At 31.8% G+C, this 19,883-nt stretch overlaps 1 protein-coding gene across 2 annotated transcripts; it reads right to left on the bottom strand.

Moving 5' to 3' along the window:
* Positions 1-1,120: 1,120 nt before the first annotated feature.
* Positions 1,121-19,277, bottom strand: LOC125069993 (graves disease carrier protein-like). Of its 2 annotated transcripts, none has more exons than XM_047679650.1 (6): positions 18,834-19,277; positions 18,421-18,647; positions 8,039-8,227; positions 7,134-7,290; positions 6,237-6,378; positions 1,121-3,209 (listed from the first exon to the last, which is right to left on the bottom strand). In XM_047679650.1, the coding sequence occupies exons 1-6, from the start codon at positions 18,895-18,897 to the stop codon at positions 3,029-3,031; spliced, it is 960 nt and encodes a 319-aa protein (XP_047535606.1). In that variant the 5' UTR covers positions 18,898-19,277; the 3' UTR covers positions 1,121-3,028. The 2 variants fall into 2 exon arrangements, with proteins under 2 accessions (XP_047535606.1, XP_047535608.1); XM_047679652.1 differs by having other exon boundaries at positions 1,121-3,206.
* Positions 19,278-19,883: the final 606 nt, after the last annotated feature.

Genomic DNA, 19,883 nt, shown 5'->3' with positions numbered 1-19,883 from the left:
TTAGGTTAACAAATAAATCCTAAAAACCACAAAAAAATGTATGTACTCGAGCTCCCTTTGTGTGAAATATAATAAAAATTTGAACTTAATGGTACAAGACATAAGGTTGATTTTATACTTTCGTTATTTCACACAATTGAAGCTCGTTTATTTAATTAAGGCTTTCCTGGCAATCCGCATAGATATAATGCAATATTCGAGAATAATACAGGCGAGTATAAGAACTTTTATACGGAGCGAGTGTCGTGCGAGAGATTATCTTGACAGCAAATATAAATTGCGTCAGATATATTAATATACATTACATTATATGGTTATATCCGAAGTTAAAATCGAGAAAGTATGCAATAATGAAAGTGAAAACAAAAGTAAAAGCAGTTTATTCTTTCAACTCTGTACTATGCCCGTTGATAGGAATTAGATAATAAATAAAATTCATTATATGAAAATCTTTTATTCACCGATTAAGTTTCCCTTCACATTACTAAGACTACGTACAAGCGCAATAATTATTAACCCTTTTGGGTCTAATTCGTTACACTCAAAAGTTTCTTAAGGTTGTATGTTTGCAGAATGTCAACTAAAATGTGTCTCCTCTTATACTATCAATTAAAAATTGCTATAGAGTTAATTGATTACTTAGTATTTTCTACTACGTTAAATACACCTTTCAGATTTTATTTGCAATCGTTTTTTAGAGGGAGCACAAAACTGACAAATTGATGCTAGATATTCCACAAAATCTATATTAAAACAACTTCTTTGTTAAAAAACGATTTAGAAAGTGATTAGATTACCATTGCTGTCTTGTCAGTTGTCACTGTGTTCTTTCGAATGTCAAAAAAATGATGTCAGAAGGAGAGAAATCAGTGTATAAATAAACATCCTAAAACAATGATTATAAATACGACTTAGTATTAAAATCAATGTTAAAGCATTAAGGAAACCAAATATATGCGACTCTGATCTTTTACTTATTGCTACGGAGTACGCACACAAAACTTAAATAATGGTATTATTGACAGGTTTCGTGTAAAAATAAGAAAATAATGTCTAAAGGTAGGAGAAAATAAACAAGTGTGTAATAGAGAAATATTTTTATTTAGAAAATAAATACAACTCTACCTACTTATTATAATTTACAAGGCATTCTGTGCTGTTTATTACGATTAATACTTTTTTAACAGTTTTAATTACGTTTGACATGATAGGTTATCAGTAAGCCTCAGAGACTTGAATGAAGTTTTAACAAAGTCACTTTGATATGGAAATTACAAATGAGGCTTTACCTATAAATGAGTTATGGAAGATTAGTTAAACAATGCTATATAGCGTAAACCTTCCAAAACACGATAAACACTCAATGATAGACGTTTAACTAAACGCCCGCGAAACGGTTAAACGACAAGCTGTTAAATTTAAAATTCAATAATATATCACAGATAAAATCTGTTTCTGTCATAAAAGTTAGAGGATACAAAAACATTAATTTAAGTGATTTCTTAATACTTTTTGATAACATTTTCAAAAAATACGGTAAATAGAGAGCACAATAATGTATCTTCCTTATGTCATTAATTTTTAACGTTCACTTCACTTTATGTGTTTTCTTTTTATGTCCTACCCTGCCCTTAACGATTAATATAAATTTTAAGTATACATTTATCCGTGTACTAACCATTAAACACCAAATTTAATATGATTTTTAAATATATCTATAAAATGTAATTTGTATTTTTACTATACAAATATAATTTTGACTAAGTGGTTAAAAATAAAGTAACAATATAATTATTTCAAATAAATTTTAACAACTAAAACAGTACAATTAAATTAAAACATTCTTGGATTACCTATGTTTAAACTTTTAACTTTGCTTGTCTGTAATACTGGGATGTATTTTATCTGGATATGTTTTATCTGAGATGGACCATTGTTTATTGTTATTCATATATAATAACAAGTATATATATGTACTTTAAATACGTACAGGACATTAAAAAATTCAAGCTTTTTATTAGATTATCTTGTTAATACGCAAGGGGTAAATACTGTATTAGTAATTTTTAGAGGTCATATAATAATTGTGTCAAATAATTATAATTATTTCATGTCAAGAGCCGTGAAGCCGCAGGTTCAGTTAGTATAATACACATACAAAAGTATGAAAAAGTTCTTTAACAAATTCAAGTTTTACCTACTTATATATATTGTAGCCTGACTGGTTTTAGCTTCTCTGTTTATATTTATTATAAGAAAGGGACAGGTAGTTGACTATCCTAAAAATTAACAAAAACTCCTTAGAATGTTAGCAGTCATAATAATAAAATCAATATGTGATCTACACATTGATTATTATTATTAAATATTATGTATAATAGTATACACGGATTTATTTATTTGTATTTATTGTCAGTTTGTAAAAATTACACAAATTTGTTTTTAATATAAATGGCCGAAAAAAGGCAATCGCTATCAATTAGGGAATTAAATTCTTATCGTAATTTTAATAAATAATTATTTTATTTAATACAAATTATAGCATTTTGTGAAGAGATTATAAGTAAACTTGCTGTCTATGGTCAATTTAAATAAAATGTCCACTTTTTTAATTAAAAAAAGTTTGAAGCGAGTTTCTTACTTTGTTAAGTCCGTAGTCTATTAAAAAATATTATACACTGCATATGAATACTATATACACGAAGCCTCACAAAAAAATATCGAAATAACCTAACTTTTGGACATAAATTGGTACGGTACTGTACTGTAAATTTAAAGTTTCGTTATTACTTTACTTACATTTAATCAAAGTATATTAAATTATTATCGACATAAACTCTACATTAAATAACAAAAACACAAAGCAAAATTACTCAAAAAATAATAACATATTTTTTCACTATTTAAAATTTAATTTACACCTCTTTAAACTTCATTTATGTCTCAAAATATTCTCAATATTCTAACAATAGTTCTTTGTATATATACTGTGTTAGGTTTTTATCGACGTTAGAAGTAGCTGGTTCGTCTATGACAGTTTCATCCCAGTGTCGAGGTGAAGGAGTTGCTTCATGAGCTCGTAGGTGGAGAAGGAGGTCGCCACCATGGGGATGGCGCGGATGTAGTTGATGGTCATGCCTCGATACAGGCCCTTCACTATACCATTATCTTGGTATATCAGCGTCAGAGTTTTCACCATGCCCGTGCTTTAAATATTATAATGATTAGTAAAAAATTAATGCAATAAAAATCGTAAATATAAAAAAAATAATGAGTTTAAAATAATATCCAAATATGACCTGCGATAATGATACTGTAATCTGAGTTTTTTATACATTTATACTTTTAATTTATTGAGATAAGTCATGTCTCAATATGATAATTTAACAACGAGAAGTGAGGTTTTGATACATTTTTTTTAAAAAGAATATAGTAGTAGAAATGCCCTAAACTAATTTTAATTACTATTCCCTGAACAAGGTAGCTTGATCTTTTTGACAGATGTAATTTTTTTGATCGACATAACTTTGCAATGACGAACATATTATTTTCTTAATTTAATGATTTTGAAAATTGTAAAAATATTTTAAAAAATACATATAATACAAAAGTTCGTTATCCGAAAATTTTAAGACTTTTTCTATATATTATTGCTTCAAAGTATAATTTAAATAGAAACACTGAAAATAATAGACGCTTGGACGCGAATAACAGGCAGTAACTGCTACAAATATCGATTACAAAACTCCTTTAAAAATTCTAATTTGAATTACGCATTCCATCGTTCCACCGACTGTTATATATGTTATATTATCTGTTTCTCATCACTAGCCCGTCTGTCAAAAAAATCAAGCTAACTTGAACAGGGTATAATATTCCTATTTACCCCACCTTTTAAGCTTATAGCTTTTGTTAGGAGTGTGTACGACAATAATCCATGGGATCAGAATCGATCATAAAACTTTTTACATCGCTGGGCGGCCATTAAACCATTGCGCTATTGATGTTTATTTTATTGATATATTGTAAAGTCTGGATACTCTGTTATGTTTACATAGTTCATAGGTATTACATTAGCAAACGTTCTCATACGTAAATGTCATTTATAATAATTATGTAACATAAACCTATCTTACATATAATTTGTTTAGAAAGTTGTACTATACATTCATGGCAAACCAGCAAATTGTGAACTTGATACCTACTATCGACGTTGGAATCGCAAGAAGTGTATGGCAGATTTATTTTTTAAGGTGGATGGTGTCCATAGAGCCACCAGGGACATTACATACGTGAAAATTAGCGAGATTATATATTTTTTAACAGTTGATATTACGATTTATATATTTGACACTTTATTTTAAACTTCACACAGCTTAATTCTCATCTAAATAATCACTATTTTAGTCATACCCTTGAAACAAAAAAAAAAAACTTAATATATTTTTTTTATTTAAAATAATAAAATAATATTTGATAATTTTGGAATATTTTCTGGTACTTTGTGTAGTCGGGTATCAGAGGTAGGAAGTTTATACATGTATCTTGTGCTGATAGTACGGAAGTCAAAATGGACGACCTACTTGGAGTTTGTTAACAATAAGAATACAAGAAATTACATAGAAGAGGAATATATAATGTAAATTAATTTTAATTCATTATAAACTGTCACTTTTCAAGTTTGCGATTAGTAGCTGGCCGAATATAGTTATATATTTTATTGAGATATATAATATCTGTTAAAAACAATATTATTATTATTACGTCAATGAGTTCCTATATCTACGTAAAACATAGCGAATATATTTAATAGACATTACTAATAAATAACAACAAAAATAATGTTCATTACACCACTATCATTTGTATAAAGAATAATACCAACCTTCTATTAATGTTGCCAACACCAGTGCAAGAAATATGCAATAAAAAATAAGGTTATTATTACATCTACATAAATAAATAAGTTAGTGCAAGTTGTAGTTAGTTAAAAAGATATTATTATTACATAAATATAATTACATAAGACACGTAGACATACTGTTTATTTACATGAAATATACAAATGATGATTTTATCCACTAAAGCATAATATGCAGAAATATTTGACATCATTCAATGTTAGCTAGAAAATATTCATAAATTAAAAATAATCATACTTAATACAAGAAGACTTGATAAATATAATACAAATATACCATCGGATCTATTGTAAATAGCTTTTGACATATGTGTAAGTATTCATACTGTGTAGGAGAGCCTCGATGCAACATTGCAAATAGTCTGAATAGGTATTTTTTTTAAAATGAATTAATTATCTATAATTTTTTGTCAGCTCAGGCTGTCTCTTAAGGTCTCGAGATCTGATTAGAGCTTTAGTGCTTAGGTTAATTGACGCCTCTGAGTAAAGCTGAAATACCGTTAACGTAAAGATCATTAATGTTAATCAAACGCCTATTTTTAGCACATACCCAGATTATTCTATCCCATTTAGTAAAACATGAATTCATGAACCAATGAAATCAAAGACTTTCCTTTCTACACTAAAATATTTAGTGTATGTATTAGTCTATAGTTAGCCACAATAGTGTAGGCCGGTCACAAAATACAATAATATTCCGTAATTGCTCTCACAAATCATATATGTATTTGCCTAAGTATAAGTATGTTAAAGCTTTACTATGCATACTTGGTGATGGGGTTTGAAGGGTAAGTGAGCTAGTGTAAGTACAGGTACAAGGGACATAAAATATTAATTTCCAAGGTTTGGGCGCCTTGGTAATGGACAGGTTAATTTTTTTACGGTTCCAATGTTTTTTGTCAGTGGTGACCGATTACCATCAGGTAGCCCATTTGCCCAGCCACCAAATGAGATATGAGAAAGAACTTTTATATGTGAATGCTTGAATTTCAATAAACACCACAATTTTTAAAATATCCAGTATATAAAATAGAAAAAAAAAATTAATAAGTTTATATAAATGTATGTATATGAATTTATTATTGTTATAAAAAAATATAGTTTACAACATACATGACGGATATGATTTACGTAAGTGTGCACTTTGCGTGTGTGAGAAACATCTAACGTGGCTTGTTTAGATTGCGTGCAATGCGAATCGTGTGGAAGTGTATACGATGATTACCATATATATGTGCATTTGTGTGCGTGTATAATATAGATATGCAGAGTACATGAACACAAGAGTGCTTTCGTGTTTGCATGTGTGCCTCACCCGAACTTGGCGGTACTTGGATGCATGCAGGCGAGCTGCATACGTCGCCGTGTGACGTCTAGCGGGTAGGACACGGATTGCGCGACTGCACCCGCCAGCCCGCCACATACTAGCTTGCCGGGAACTGTTAACACCAGTCCACCTGTAAAAAATATCCATAAGTGTGAATCTATACTTACATTATAAATACGAATGTAACTCTGTCTGTTTCGCTTTCACGGCCTACCACTGAACCGAATTTGATGAAATTTGGATGAAACTTGAACCTCAAGGACAGGCGACAGGGTTTTTCCTAAAACTTGACGACCAATCCCTAAAACGCGAGAGAATCCGCAGGCGACAACGAGTAAAATATAATTACTCAAACATAGTACACTATTGTTCAAACAATAACATTTTAATACTGCTATCTATTTAATAGTAACTTAAGGGTGTTATCATAATAAATATTATATTACATATTAATAATAGATAAGATTTAAAGAGTATAGATACAAGATTTCTAAGTGTCATGTATTGGTTGATATTAAATATATGCGTAACTTTAAATCTCAAGTAATACAAAAACGAAAATAAAAACGACATGCCCCAGTGATTAGAGCTTGAACCTTAACCGAAGATGCGGGTTGAAACCCAGGCAAGCATCTCCGACTTTTATGTTAATTTGTGTCTATTATTCATCTTGTGCTCGATAAAGGGAAACATCGTGAGCGCCATACATATGTGTATACGTCAACCCACATTAGAGCAGGGCGGTGAAATTATCTCCTAAAAAGAAATGGCGGTTTTTGCCTAGCGAGTCATTTACGGGCCGATTCTTTACTGATCCAAAATCTATTAAATCTGTTACCAATTTTATTAAGATATTACATAATTTTACCGTTTAAAATTACTTACCTGTATTCCTTTCGCATTTGCGACACAGCGTGCTAGGCAGATATTTCATACAGAAGAATTTGAGCGACTCGAAGCAGTAGAAACTGAAGCCAGCGTACGGCACCATACCCACCATCGTGGGCACGAAGCCACGGTATAGTGCGCGAATACCGCCTTCCTGGAACACGATCATATAATTTTAACATCATTGTACATAGTACGATTCCTGTACTGTACAAGGCTTTCAGTCAAGCACAAGGGATATACCATCTTAGTTTTTAATGTTTTGTGGCATATTGGCGATGTAAGGAATGGTTAATATTTTACAGCGCCATTGTCTACGGGCAGTGATGATCTCTTACCATCAGGTGACCCATTTGTCCGCCTACCTATATTCACCATTACACAAAACCAATGTGCTAATAACCTTAGGAACTAAGATATTATGTCCAATGTAATTATAGTTATACTGGCTCACTCACCCTCAAAACGGAACACAACAATAACATATTGCTATTTGGGCGGAAATTATCTTTATTTATCAAATAGCGAACCTTGCATTTTGCTATAAGTGGATATGCATCGTTGACCTTGCTCGGTCGTTACCACGCGTATTTCACGTATATACACCCCCCCCCCTTAAGCAATATATGCAAACAATTGCAATTGCAAACAACAACATATTATAATGACCTGTAACTTTTTACCATAAGACTTATGCATGGTATAAATGGCAAGTATATAGAAAATGTGGATTGTGAACCATAACAGACGTATGGAGTGTGTATCTTGTAAAATATATGTACATTTAATAATACGACTTATTGAATTTTTCACTTTAGTCTAATAATATTAGGCTTGAAAGGTAAGTTTAGCTCGCATATGTACGTACAGATGGCGAAGGGCCCTTAGTGCATAATACTCACAGTTTTAAATATCGTTGTGGCAGCATGCACTATCCCGGTATATCGATGTTCGCCTGTCACTTGGAAAGCGAGTCTCGCCCGAATTGTGTCCAGTGGATACGTGAGCGTGACCGCCGTCACGCCGGCGCCCGCGCCCGCTACGAACTTGTCACCGTGCTGAACTAGCGGTATACTCAGACCGCTCAGATACTGCAACAAGTTTAGACAAGCGATTAATTAATATTATTTTGTATTTAGATTTATATGTATATTTAGATTATATACTTTTATTTTATATGTATTGATAATATAATTTATTAATTTATATATCATTTGTGTATTCTATATTCACGTTTATTTCATAGTTTTAATAATAAACTCATTTATTTGTTATTACAGCACCACCCACCTCATATTCTATGACCTATCCTATACCGTTGGTTGCCTGGAAGAGATCGCTATATAACAATAAGGTCGCCAAAATTGTACGACGGTTCTATTAAGGCCAAATCTGTTATATTTATTTTTATTTCTCTGTGAGTGTATATTAAGAGTTATAGTACTTATTCGAATCCATTTTTATTCCTTTAACAAATAGTATTCTTACTTGATAATCTTTACGATTTACAATAAGGCCTACTAATAGGTCAGGACAAGAAGGTCGTAAGACAAAGTTTATCTTTGAAAACATTCGCAAAAAGTTCTAAATAACTTCTATTCAAGAAATATAAAACGCCACTTCAGAAAGAATGTGAACACTATTAGTGCGCAGCCAAAGCCGAAGATATTAGCTATTAAAAAAATAAAACACGTAAAGCAACAGAATTTAAATGAGAAGTAACTTAGTTTTAAATCATAGCGTACGAGTTCATTTTAAATTTGTAATGCTGTTTGTACAATTCACAAAGAGCAACCTTTTAAATTAATGTATAGGAATTTATTCTTTATTTTAAAGAGTTACGGACTATTATTGTATTCTTATTTAAAAAGAATGTGTTGTACCTAGATACAAATTATATTCCAGTCTCGTAATCGTTCAACAAAGACTGACTTCGACGAAGTGTCAGCGATCAATTCATATGATATTGATGACTATTGTCGAAAACAGTACTTTATGGGTCATCAGCCTCATCAATCATTTGATGGACATTTACGTGAAATTGTAACGTCAATAGATTATTTTTTATTTATTAGCAAGGCAGGCGGAAATCTTTACTAATATTACAAGTGCGAAAGTAACTCTGACTGTTACTTTTTCACGCTTAAACCGATGGACCGGTTGAGATTACATTTGGTAAATATTGGACAACATCACATACATTACTCTGATCCCAATGCAAGTAGCTAAAGCACTTGTGTTATGGAAATCAGAAGTAACGACGGTACCACAAACAACCAGACCCAAGATCACGTAGAAAACTATTTAACTTTTTCAACATCTACTCGACCGGGGATCGAAACCGGGACCTTAAGTGGCATACCCATGAAAACCGGTGTACACACTACTCGACCACGGAGGTCATCTTCTTTAGTATGAAGACGGTTTGAGTGCTGAGAAAGGACTTTTTTTTTAATCACTACTCGAGGGGGTTTAATGTGTGAACATAGGTAAAATTTTATAAATTTCGCGCGGGTTACGTTCAGCTAGTACTGAATAAATTAGGATACATTTTTTTATAAAATTGTGTCCCATACTAAGGTTATATATGTAGTATGTCATGTTTTTCATGGCGTTTGTATACATTACAACCATACAATATGCCTGTGTAAATAATGACTAGGTAACCTTCAAACCGGCGCAATACTGAGTAAACTGATGATTTACACACATGCTTGGTCTTCATAGTATATAATGCATAGTAATGGTGGTAGCTTTTTGTGCAAGCCCGGCTTAGTAGGTACCACACACTAATTATATGTTCTACCACCAAATAGCAATACTTAGTATTGTGGTGTTCCTGTTTGAATGATGAGTTATCCAGTGTAACTACAGGCACAAGGGACATGACATCTTAGCTCCCAAGGTTGGTGGCGTATTGGCGATATAAGGAATGGTTAATATTTATTGCAGCGCTAATCGGCCTATTGTGACCTCTTACCAACAGTTGTCTGCACTTTTGATGTATTGTCTTTTTTTTTTTTTTATGTCATAAGGTGGCAAACGAGCAGGAGGCTCACCTGATGGAAAGTGACTACCACCGCCCATGGACATCTGCAACACCGGGGGGCTTGCAGGTGCGTTGCCGAACCCATGCGCCACCAACCTTGGGAACTAAGATGTTATGTCCCCTGTGCCTGTGATTACACTGGCTCACTCACCCTTCCAACCGGAACACAACAATACAGAGTACTGTTATTTGGCGGTAGAATATCTGATGAGTGGGTGGTACCTACCCAGACGGGCTTGCACAAAGCCCTACCACCGAGTCTACAATTTGGATTTCCAATATTGTCTATCATTTTTTAATTACCATACACGCCAATAAAGTGAAAATATTTAAAGTCATCGACAATCTAAATATCAGTATTTTTGATCATTTACATATTTTCTCTACGATGATGACTTGTTCATCGTGTCGGAATGTTGTGTGCCAGTTGTCTTCCTTTTAGAATATTTAGTTATAATAAATAAATATTGGACAACATCACATACATTACTCTGATGCCAATGAAAGTAACTCAAGCACTTTTGTTATGGAAAATCAGAAGTAACGATGGTACCACAAACACCTAGACACAAGACAACATAGAAATCAAATGAACTTTCTACATCGACTCGGCCGGGAATCGAACCCGGGACCTCGGAGTGGCGTACCCATGAAAACCGGTGTTCACACTAACCGACCACGGAGGTCGTCACGTCCGTCAGTTATATTCAATAACTTCTTTACACTAATTTGTGTGGTCGCTTTAGTTTAATTAAATTAATAACTATAGCACATTCCAATCACAAGAGGAATAAGCAAAATTAACAACATTTGACATCGAATTCACACGATATCATTGGTCTAGAGTTTGATAATCTATGACATTCACTATGGATTTTCGAAATAATGGCATTCTGGATCTGGACGTCATCGAAACTGTTATCGTAACTTCGAAAGAAAAAAAAATGGATATAAGGGGAATAATGTTGTATTATAAATAAAGACATAATAACCAAGCTATTAGCAAATCTCAAGCAATACGTAAATCTAAGGTTTGATTATCTTTATTCCGTCTGCTATTGGAATAGGCTTTAGATTAAATCATTTATATACGTGTAATGCATACAGGTTGACGTTTATACGTTTATTTGCAGCAATCATTTGTTTAACATTCGTGTAACTATTCAACCGACTACTCTACACGAGTAGTTGGTTAAACAGATGTTTATTTTTAGATTACTATACATAAAAAAATAGTTCATGTTTATTATTCGATCAGATAAAATAGTGTCTTCACTTATTTCGGCTTACGTTCGTCCTCCAAGTATAGTAGAGATTACGAGACGCTTTTGAAAATTGTCGTATCATAGCAAACGTGCATAAAGCATTAGTTTGTTATTTTATTTTTAAATCTTCGGTGTACAGGGGGTAATTCTATGAATTATATAACGGTTATGATAAGTTCCATTCTATTTCGATCTAACTTCGACTATTTACGAAAATTATACTTATTTATATCGATTATGATACAATTCCGACTCAACTTCGACCGAACTGCAACTGGATTCGATTGGGAAAAAGTATAAATTTGTTTGTAAAATTGGCGCCCAAGCGTCGCAATGACTATTAAATTATTTTCCTTGCTTAGTTGTTTAAAGTATTAATAGATCGATTTACTTGTAGAGTTCTGTCTCTTTCGCTCTCTGGTTGAATTTGAAATGAGATTATAATATTTATACTTGCGTGTCCAACTTTATATTTTAGCGTCTCATTCGCTTCGTTTGACTGCGTAGATGTTGATGAATGAGCGCAAAATCGGAAAGTAGCACGTTTAGAATCGAGAGTAGAATAATTAATATCGATTTTTAAACCAGGTAAATTATTTACAGATTATAGGTTCAAATTTCTTCTTTATTATAATTTTTTAATAATCATGTGATGATAACTTTTATTTTGTATTTTATTGATACGATCAACGAATAACTTTTTATACGTTTCATATTAATATTAGGAAGCTGAATAGTTTAGTTTGGTATGATAATATCTTTTTGACATACATAGTCCAATGAGAAAGATTATAGACTATATAATATCACGCTAGCGACTATTCACGGGGACGGAGCCTCCGGACCGGATTTAAACGTCTTGAGGCCCTGGGGCTAGAAAGAAGTTGTGGCCCGGCAGCAACATCTATTGCTCAGATAATCACCAGATCAGGCCCCTAATTATTATTTTACAAATAAAATGGAAGAGTAAAAATATTACAATCTCCTCATCATCGAAGACAAAGCGATATTCTTTATCAGAAAATTAACAGCTGAACTACAGTCTCCTCGGCTTGAAAAGGTTTGGCCTTTGGAGCCACTTCTGATATTAATGAGGTTTATTCACATAACGCAGATTTTCGTCCAACACATGCAGATTTCCTTACGATGTTTTCTCAACTAACAAGCATGAAATGAAGTGAGTGTGAATAAGTTTGCCCGGATTTGAACCTTCAATATTTGGCTAAAACTCACATTGGCTATCTTTGATTTCCTATTATAGATATTTAATATGCATAACAAATACAATCTTGAAAGTTATTTGGTAAACATACAATTATATGTGTGTGAATCGATGACGTAAATTCTTTTGTACACAACACAGTTAATGCGTATAAATATTGGACAAGAGGGGGTGGGGTTGATTGTGTGTTGATTTATTGTATGTACATATTATATATTCATACAATTCTTCATTTTTAATTTATAATTTGTATTATAAGCAACGCTGAGGCACCTCGTTTCGATTTGTTTCGAGTTGTACGAAGCCTAACCACCAAGTGTGTTTATAAATTCAATGACCGGTGAACAATGTTTAGCAAAAAACGTGTATAAATATTTCATAAATAAAATGAAAGAAATCGATCATTACCGTTTTATTCGAGTTTCCATTTCGATTTCCGGACTAAAACCGGCTTAGCGATGACGACGCCATGTATCGCGTTAAAAACCGTGTTAGTGTGCCACAAGCAAAATCATGCAATTCGTACACATTCATGACATTCCAATATGGCGACTGATTTAGAAATTCTCAGGCAACATTAAAATTTATATATATTCCTTCCAATCTTCGTACAGGTAAAGTGGAAGAATTTTGTGCCTTAACTAGCTGTGCCCGCGACTTCGTTCCAATTTTATTATATGTGTAGATATAAGTAGAAGATATTATTTATAAGAAATGTCACAAATTTTATTAAGATCTGAACAACACAAAAAATTATTCCTATTTGTTGAGAGGCCGAAAATTAAGAATTATAATTATGTATATTTCTTATTAACTTGATATGTTCCAAAAAAAATATTAAAATGTCCCCATTTTTTGTAAAAGCGTCATGTCTTGGAGTTAGTCAATATATTTTCTCATCAGAAATTTTGCATCTATTTTATCCAACAGACGACAAAGATTTGATAGAGGCGTAGAGGTGAATAGCAATCGCGCTGGCGAATCTAACATTTATCGCGATTCGATTTCAACAAACATTTGTTAAGCGATAAAGGTGTCTGATTAAACTGGTCGTCGCCAGCCTTAATAATCGTCACACTGATGCATCTGTTACCAAAAACTTTACCTGTGTATACTTACGAGAAAAATATTTAAACTAATTCATTTATAATATCGTTTCGTTTAAAACAAGACACCAATCAATTCATTCATTACAATATATTGTTTGCTGTAAGAATCTAAAATGGTCACGTGATCTAAAATGGTATATTCCTTGCTCCTCCTAAATTACTCACCCTCCAATTCGTTGCATAACAATAGCAATATTGAAGCAAATATTATTCATCAAATTTACGTTCTGTTAATAGTAAATTATTTAAGGTAATATATTAAATTAAATAACCAAATAAATGTAACATTAATTTAAGCAATCGGTATAATTGTTATCAAATCTGTGTCTTGTAATGTATTAAATCTATTGATTCATTGTCAAATGTCAACATAGTTCTACTTTAAGAATATATAATAACGTTTATAGGTACTTCGTGGCCGAGCCTTGTGCAAACCCGTCTTGGTATGTAACATCCACGCATCACATTTTTTTCCGCCAATGGCAAAACTTAGTACAGTTGTGTTCAGGTTTGAAGGGTTAGCCAGTGTAACTAAAGGCACATGGGATATATCGTCTTTAAGTTCACAAGGTTGGTAGTACATTGGTGATGGTATGGTTAATATTTCTCAGGGCATCAATGCCTATGGCAGTGAGAATTTATAACCAGGCGGTCCAATTGCACGTTCGCCTATCTATACCATAAAAAAAAAGTTTATTTCATGTCCAGCATGTGTAGACGTAACTGTTATACGCAGAACCGTGACGGTAACGAAAGGTAAGTTAGGTTACATTCACTCCTGATGAATGTATCCACTAAGATCCGTAAAATGATACCGTAAGTAATCAATGCTGTCTGAATATAATGTTTACATTGACTTATAATAAAACAAATTAAAAAAAAAATGCTTTTTCAGCATATTTTTTGCTTTTATATTAAATATATATATATATTTTCGAATAAATTGCATGTATTATTGGACTTAACATACGCAAATAAACATTAAATATCAATGTATAATACAATCTTTGATATAAAATACTAAGTTTGAAATAATCGAACTACGAAATTGAAGAAGATATGCCTTTACAATTAAAATTTAGAAAACCAATTACATCATACAAAGTACATTGAACGACACGCGAATACATTATATGTATATATATACCTAATATGTAGATATCGGATGCTATTCAATACTAACGGTACAAAGCTTTAAGTCAATCGGATAAACGATAGTGACCGCATCTAAAATAAGCATTACTGTTTAAATAAAAGTAACGTTTACTCTATTCCAACCATAACAGGAGAAAAGCCAAAAAAACAACATTTCACAGAAAATTGATGCGATGTCAGTCGAGAGCTTGATTTGCGAAAAAATAGCGTTTTGAACGTGGACGAAATTGATATCGGAATTTTGGAAGTAAAATTTAAGTGGATATAAGTAGTTAAGTATAATAGTATTGTATTATAAATAAAGGTGTACTAATCATTCTTAGTACGCTTAATAGTGCACAATATAGCTGGGTTAATAGCAAATTATATGAAATACGTAAATCTAAGGTTTGTTTATCTTTATTCCTACTTCGATTGGAATAGGCTGTATATTCTCTATTAATTTTTTTATCACTTACAAAAGTTTTACGAAAACTTAACGTTGGCGCATCATGCTCCTCACGATCGTTAAATTTTGAAAACCGGCTTAAAAGGGTACGCTACATAATACGTGCATCCTTTAAATATTGTACTTATTGTAGACGAAGCTTATCACTTTTTTTTTACATTCCACGATCGATTTCTTATTTACGTTTCGAGTTTGTTATTATAAAATAGTCTTACTGAATCGTAATGTGGAGGTAAGGCAGTAGTTTAATCATTTTGTTCCTTTCAAATTTTTTAATAATATTCGTAATAAAGAGAGTCCGAGACTTGTCAGCCAGTCAATTTAAAAAACTAACGTGTTCTAATCTCGGTTATACATATTTGCGAAAAGTGATATCTTCTTGATAAGCGCCTCACGATTTAAAATTATTTACTAATAATATTAAAAGATTATCACCTACAATAGTTTATTTTCGTTTTTATATATCTGTTTAGTTTGGCAACAGTTTTAAATTTAGGTTATTTTAGTGAAACTAATCCTTGTACGTTATTACTTGCCAGATGCGAAAAAATATAAACAAGTATTAAGTAAGGAAATTATGTATTACAATCTTAAATTTATCAAGATTTAATAGTTAAAAGTAACATAAAATTTCGATTCATGATTAATAGTCAATAAATTTTACTCCTAGTATATGTGTATAATAATACATTGTAAGATTGAGATTTTGAGAGATGAGTGTTGCCACTAGTAGTCTCGTTACGATCGGTTGTATTTTTTTCCAAAAAAAAAAAATGTATATCAACTGCACTTCAATCATTATCTTTGTACCTGAAAGAGCAAGTTTACTACTGATAAAGGAGTACTAAATTGGCTTTTTAATTTTAGAGACGTTTCCAATAATGTATTAATAAATAAAATGATTACATTTTGTTTACGCACTCTACCAGATGGTCTGACTTTAGTTATTTAATGAGTTGGTTATTAATTTAATTTTGCCTTAATTTTGTATTGATTTTTGGTGCAAAGCCAAAGCTAGCAATAGTTGGCAGGCAGGCCGATATCGTTAGAAACACTTATTCGACGTGAGTAATCTTCCATGCGCTTTTTTTTTCAGAAATAAAATGGCATCATACAAATATATTTTACTATTTTAGTAAACGTTTTTTTTTAGTATTACCTTATTGTTAGAACTACTAAAACATTTTATATGAAACTAAGATGCGATGTCGGAGGTTGTAGTGTATAATATAAGGCAGAAGACGTTTACTGACAATCTTTGCTTGTAGACTAAATTAGGCAACGCAGGTACTTTTGGTAGGGGAGTCATAATATAATGGGTGACAATTGCACTCAAATAAACATCAGGATATCCGTTTTACGTATCTAAATTCGCTAGCGCTATTAGAATATTCTCTTTTACACGTGTTGAATAAGCTTTATATTTATGAACATAGGATTTTTTATCAATTCGGTTTTTCGATAAAAACGGGTTGACATTCGAGTTCGAGGTATAATGGATGTACAGAATTATTCACAAAATAACTTATGTTTCATCTTCACTGAAAGTCTCAAGACTAAAAAGGATGTAAGAGTATAATACAGCCTATTCCATTCGAAGTACGAGTACTTAGTCAGATAAACATACCTCAGATTTTCATATTTCACGCGATTTGATAATAATTTAGCTATATTATGCTATATTTAATACAAAACTATTTCATTTAACTACTTACATACACTAAAATTTTATTTCCATAGTAAGAAAAAAGAAAAATTTCGTCGCCAATCAAAATGCCACTATAATACAAATCTATAATAGAATATCATAGAATCTTCAAGATATTGACCAACAATATTATGTCAATCTGACGTCAAAGTTGTTTATTTGTCTTTATTTTCCTTGTGGTTCGAAATAGCCTTTAGTTTGTTGGATATACAGTTTAAGTTAGCATTTTAGCATTAGCAGCCTGTAAATTTTCCCACTGCTGGGCTAAAGGCCTCCTCTCCCTTTGAGGAGAAGGTTTGGAGCATATTCCACCACGCTGCTCCAATGCGGGTTGGCGGAATACACATGTGGCAGAATTTCGTTTAATATTAGACACATGCAGGTTTCCTCACGATGTTTTCCTTCACCGCTGAGCACGAGATGAATTATAAACACAAATTAAGCATATGAAAATTCAGTGGTGTCTGCCTGAGTTTGAACCTGAAGTCATCGGTTAAGATGCACGCGTTCTAACCACTGGGCCATCTATTAAGTCTTAAATATTTGATTTATATAGTTTGTAAAATATTGTCACTCATGTTTGCAAGACTTATCATTCCCTTTATTCAACGAAGCCTACACTAGGCCGGCTCCTTGACAAAACATCTCAACCATAATACACCCTACATTCACATTACAGGGAAGTATCTATTAAATGCGGCAACAATCACATAAACTGAGTTTGGCTGATTTAACTTTAGATTTACGGTATTTCAATATGGGGCTTCACCACCAAGAGCAACAGAATGTTCCTACTATACCGCACTAGTTTGAACAAAATAACATCCTGTGAACTATTGCCAATGTTTCGTGGCTTAAGAAAGAAATGCAGAGTGTATCACTTCACACCAATATTAGTACATAAGAACAAAAATGTATTGTGTATTTAAAAGTCAGAATAGCCTCACCTTCAAGTCACTATCGTTCTACACATCTTAATATAAACACGACTGATCACTGATAAAAAATAAAAAAATGATTTCATTGGTGAAAATGCAACAATTTTTAATATTATTGTGGTTGTTTATATTTACATAAACTGTATTATATTTGGAACAAGTATTCATTATTTAATAATGAATACTTGTTCCTGTTGTTGTAAATAATTATTAGTCTTGTCAGAATACCCGTTAGGATAAAATGCTAGCCTGTTGAAATCAATCTTGAAAACTTATGAGTATTTAAGTAGACTCTTACAGTAAGAGCCTACTTAACAACTAAATAAATAGCATATTTAAAAACAAACATAATTTAAATAAAGAATAAATAGTAATTCAGAATTTTCTTACCCTTTTGTAAATTTCAAAGCTAGTAAACTGGGTCGCAGCATATGGGAAAATCCGAACCATCTGAGCACCATTTCCTTTATATAATGCAATTAATGATTCTTGTTTAACAATAGCCATAAGTCCTCCAAACACACCATGCTGTTTGTAGTGTACTGACTGCGCTTGTAACAGTATCTTGATACGGTCTAATGGAGCAACTGTAGTTTTTGCACACATACCTGCTACACCTGGTTTATAGATGAAATACATGAGAACATTAATAAAATTTACTGTATTATATAAAGAATATTTTTTTTATATATGTAATAATACTTGAAGATAATTGTGAAGCATATTTTTATTATTCAATCAAATTTCATTTCCATTACAAAAGCTAATTTTTGAAATAAAATAAAAAAGAGGAATATACTCACCACCAGCTAGTAAATTTTTGAGTATAAATTCTAGGTCACTTTTGGGTTCCATCGTGAGACTCATCTTTGAATTTATGTTAGAAACACAAGGAAAATGACAAAATTCTTACACTTGACCTGCCCACCTTAATTGGAGGTACCTGATTAATTAACACTATATGGACGATAGACGAGGAACATGTCTTCACGATTTGGAACGCAACATATTAAACACACTTTCACCTCAGACTTGCAAACAAAACTTTCTTTGTTTGATTATCAACGATGTCACCAAATTTAAATTTATTTATGAATATAAATAAAAATTAAACATAACAACCAATAAATTACACTTATTAACATATACTTAGATCGATTTTCTTATAGAGAAAATTGTGGCTAAATAGTTTTCGTTTACATTATTAAGATTATCTTCAATCGTACCATCAACTTGCAACGCTGACGTTCGTCTGACACTGACTAACTGATACTGACAATACTTGTCATTTTTATAATTGACATGAGACACCGGTAATTTTTATTGGACAGAGTAGTTAAGCAAAGTTGCTTCGATTTAAGCAGATTTCTATTAAAATAGACAACAAAAATATAAAACGTCACTATTTTTTTTTAATTTATAAAATAAGGGCGAATTAAAAATTATAATTGAACAAGAAGTTTTTATTACTTTGTGATTTTTGTTCTTTTTGTCACGCCGTGAGCGATAAAATATAAAATAAAAACAATTATTTATATTTATAATTTGTTCATTGTGTCTTACTAAATTTAATAGCATAACATACATTATAATTATTATTTTAAGGAGTTTTAATGAATTTTGAGAAAAAAATACTGTTTTATTAAAACAATACGTTATCGACATTTTAGCGCCACCTCTTGGTGTAAGTCTGAACTACTATAACTATCCATTATTAATAGTCTGAAGGGAGAAAGTTCTCTAGGCGTTGTCTAGCGACAAGGGTTTCAAGGAAAACTGACAACGATAGTCAAAAGATGGCTTAGTAGATTATTACTAAATTAATAATCTCTTTACTATAGTATCAATATCAA

This window comes from Vanessa atalanta, chromosome 16 (assembly GCF_905147765.1).
Source record: "Vanessa atalanta chromosome 16, ilVanAtal1.2, whole genome shotgun sequence".
NCBI classification, from domain to species: Eukaryota; Metazoa; Arthropoda; class Insecta; order Lepidoptera; family Nymphalidae; genus Vanessa; species Vanessa atalanta.
The sequence above is the reverse complement of the archived record's forward strand: the minus strand, read 5'-3'. Positions and strand labels throughout refer to the sequence as shown.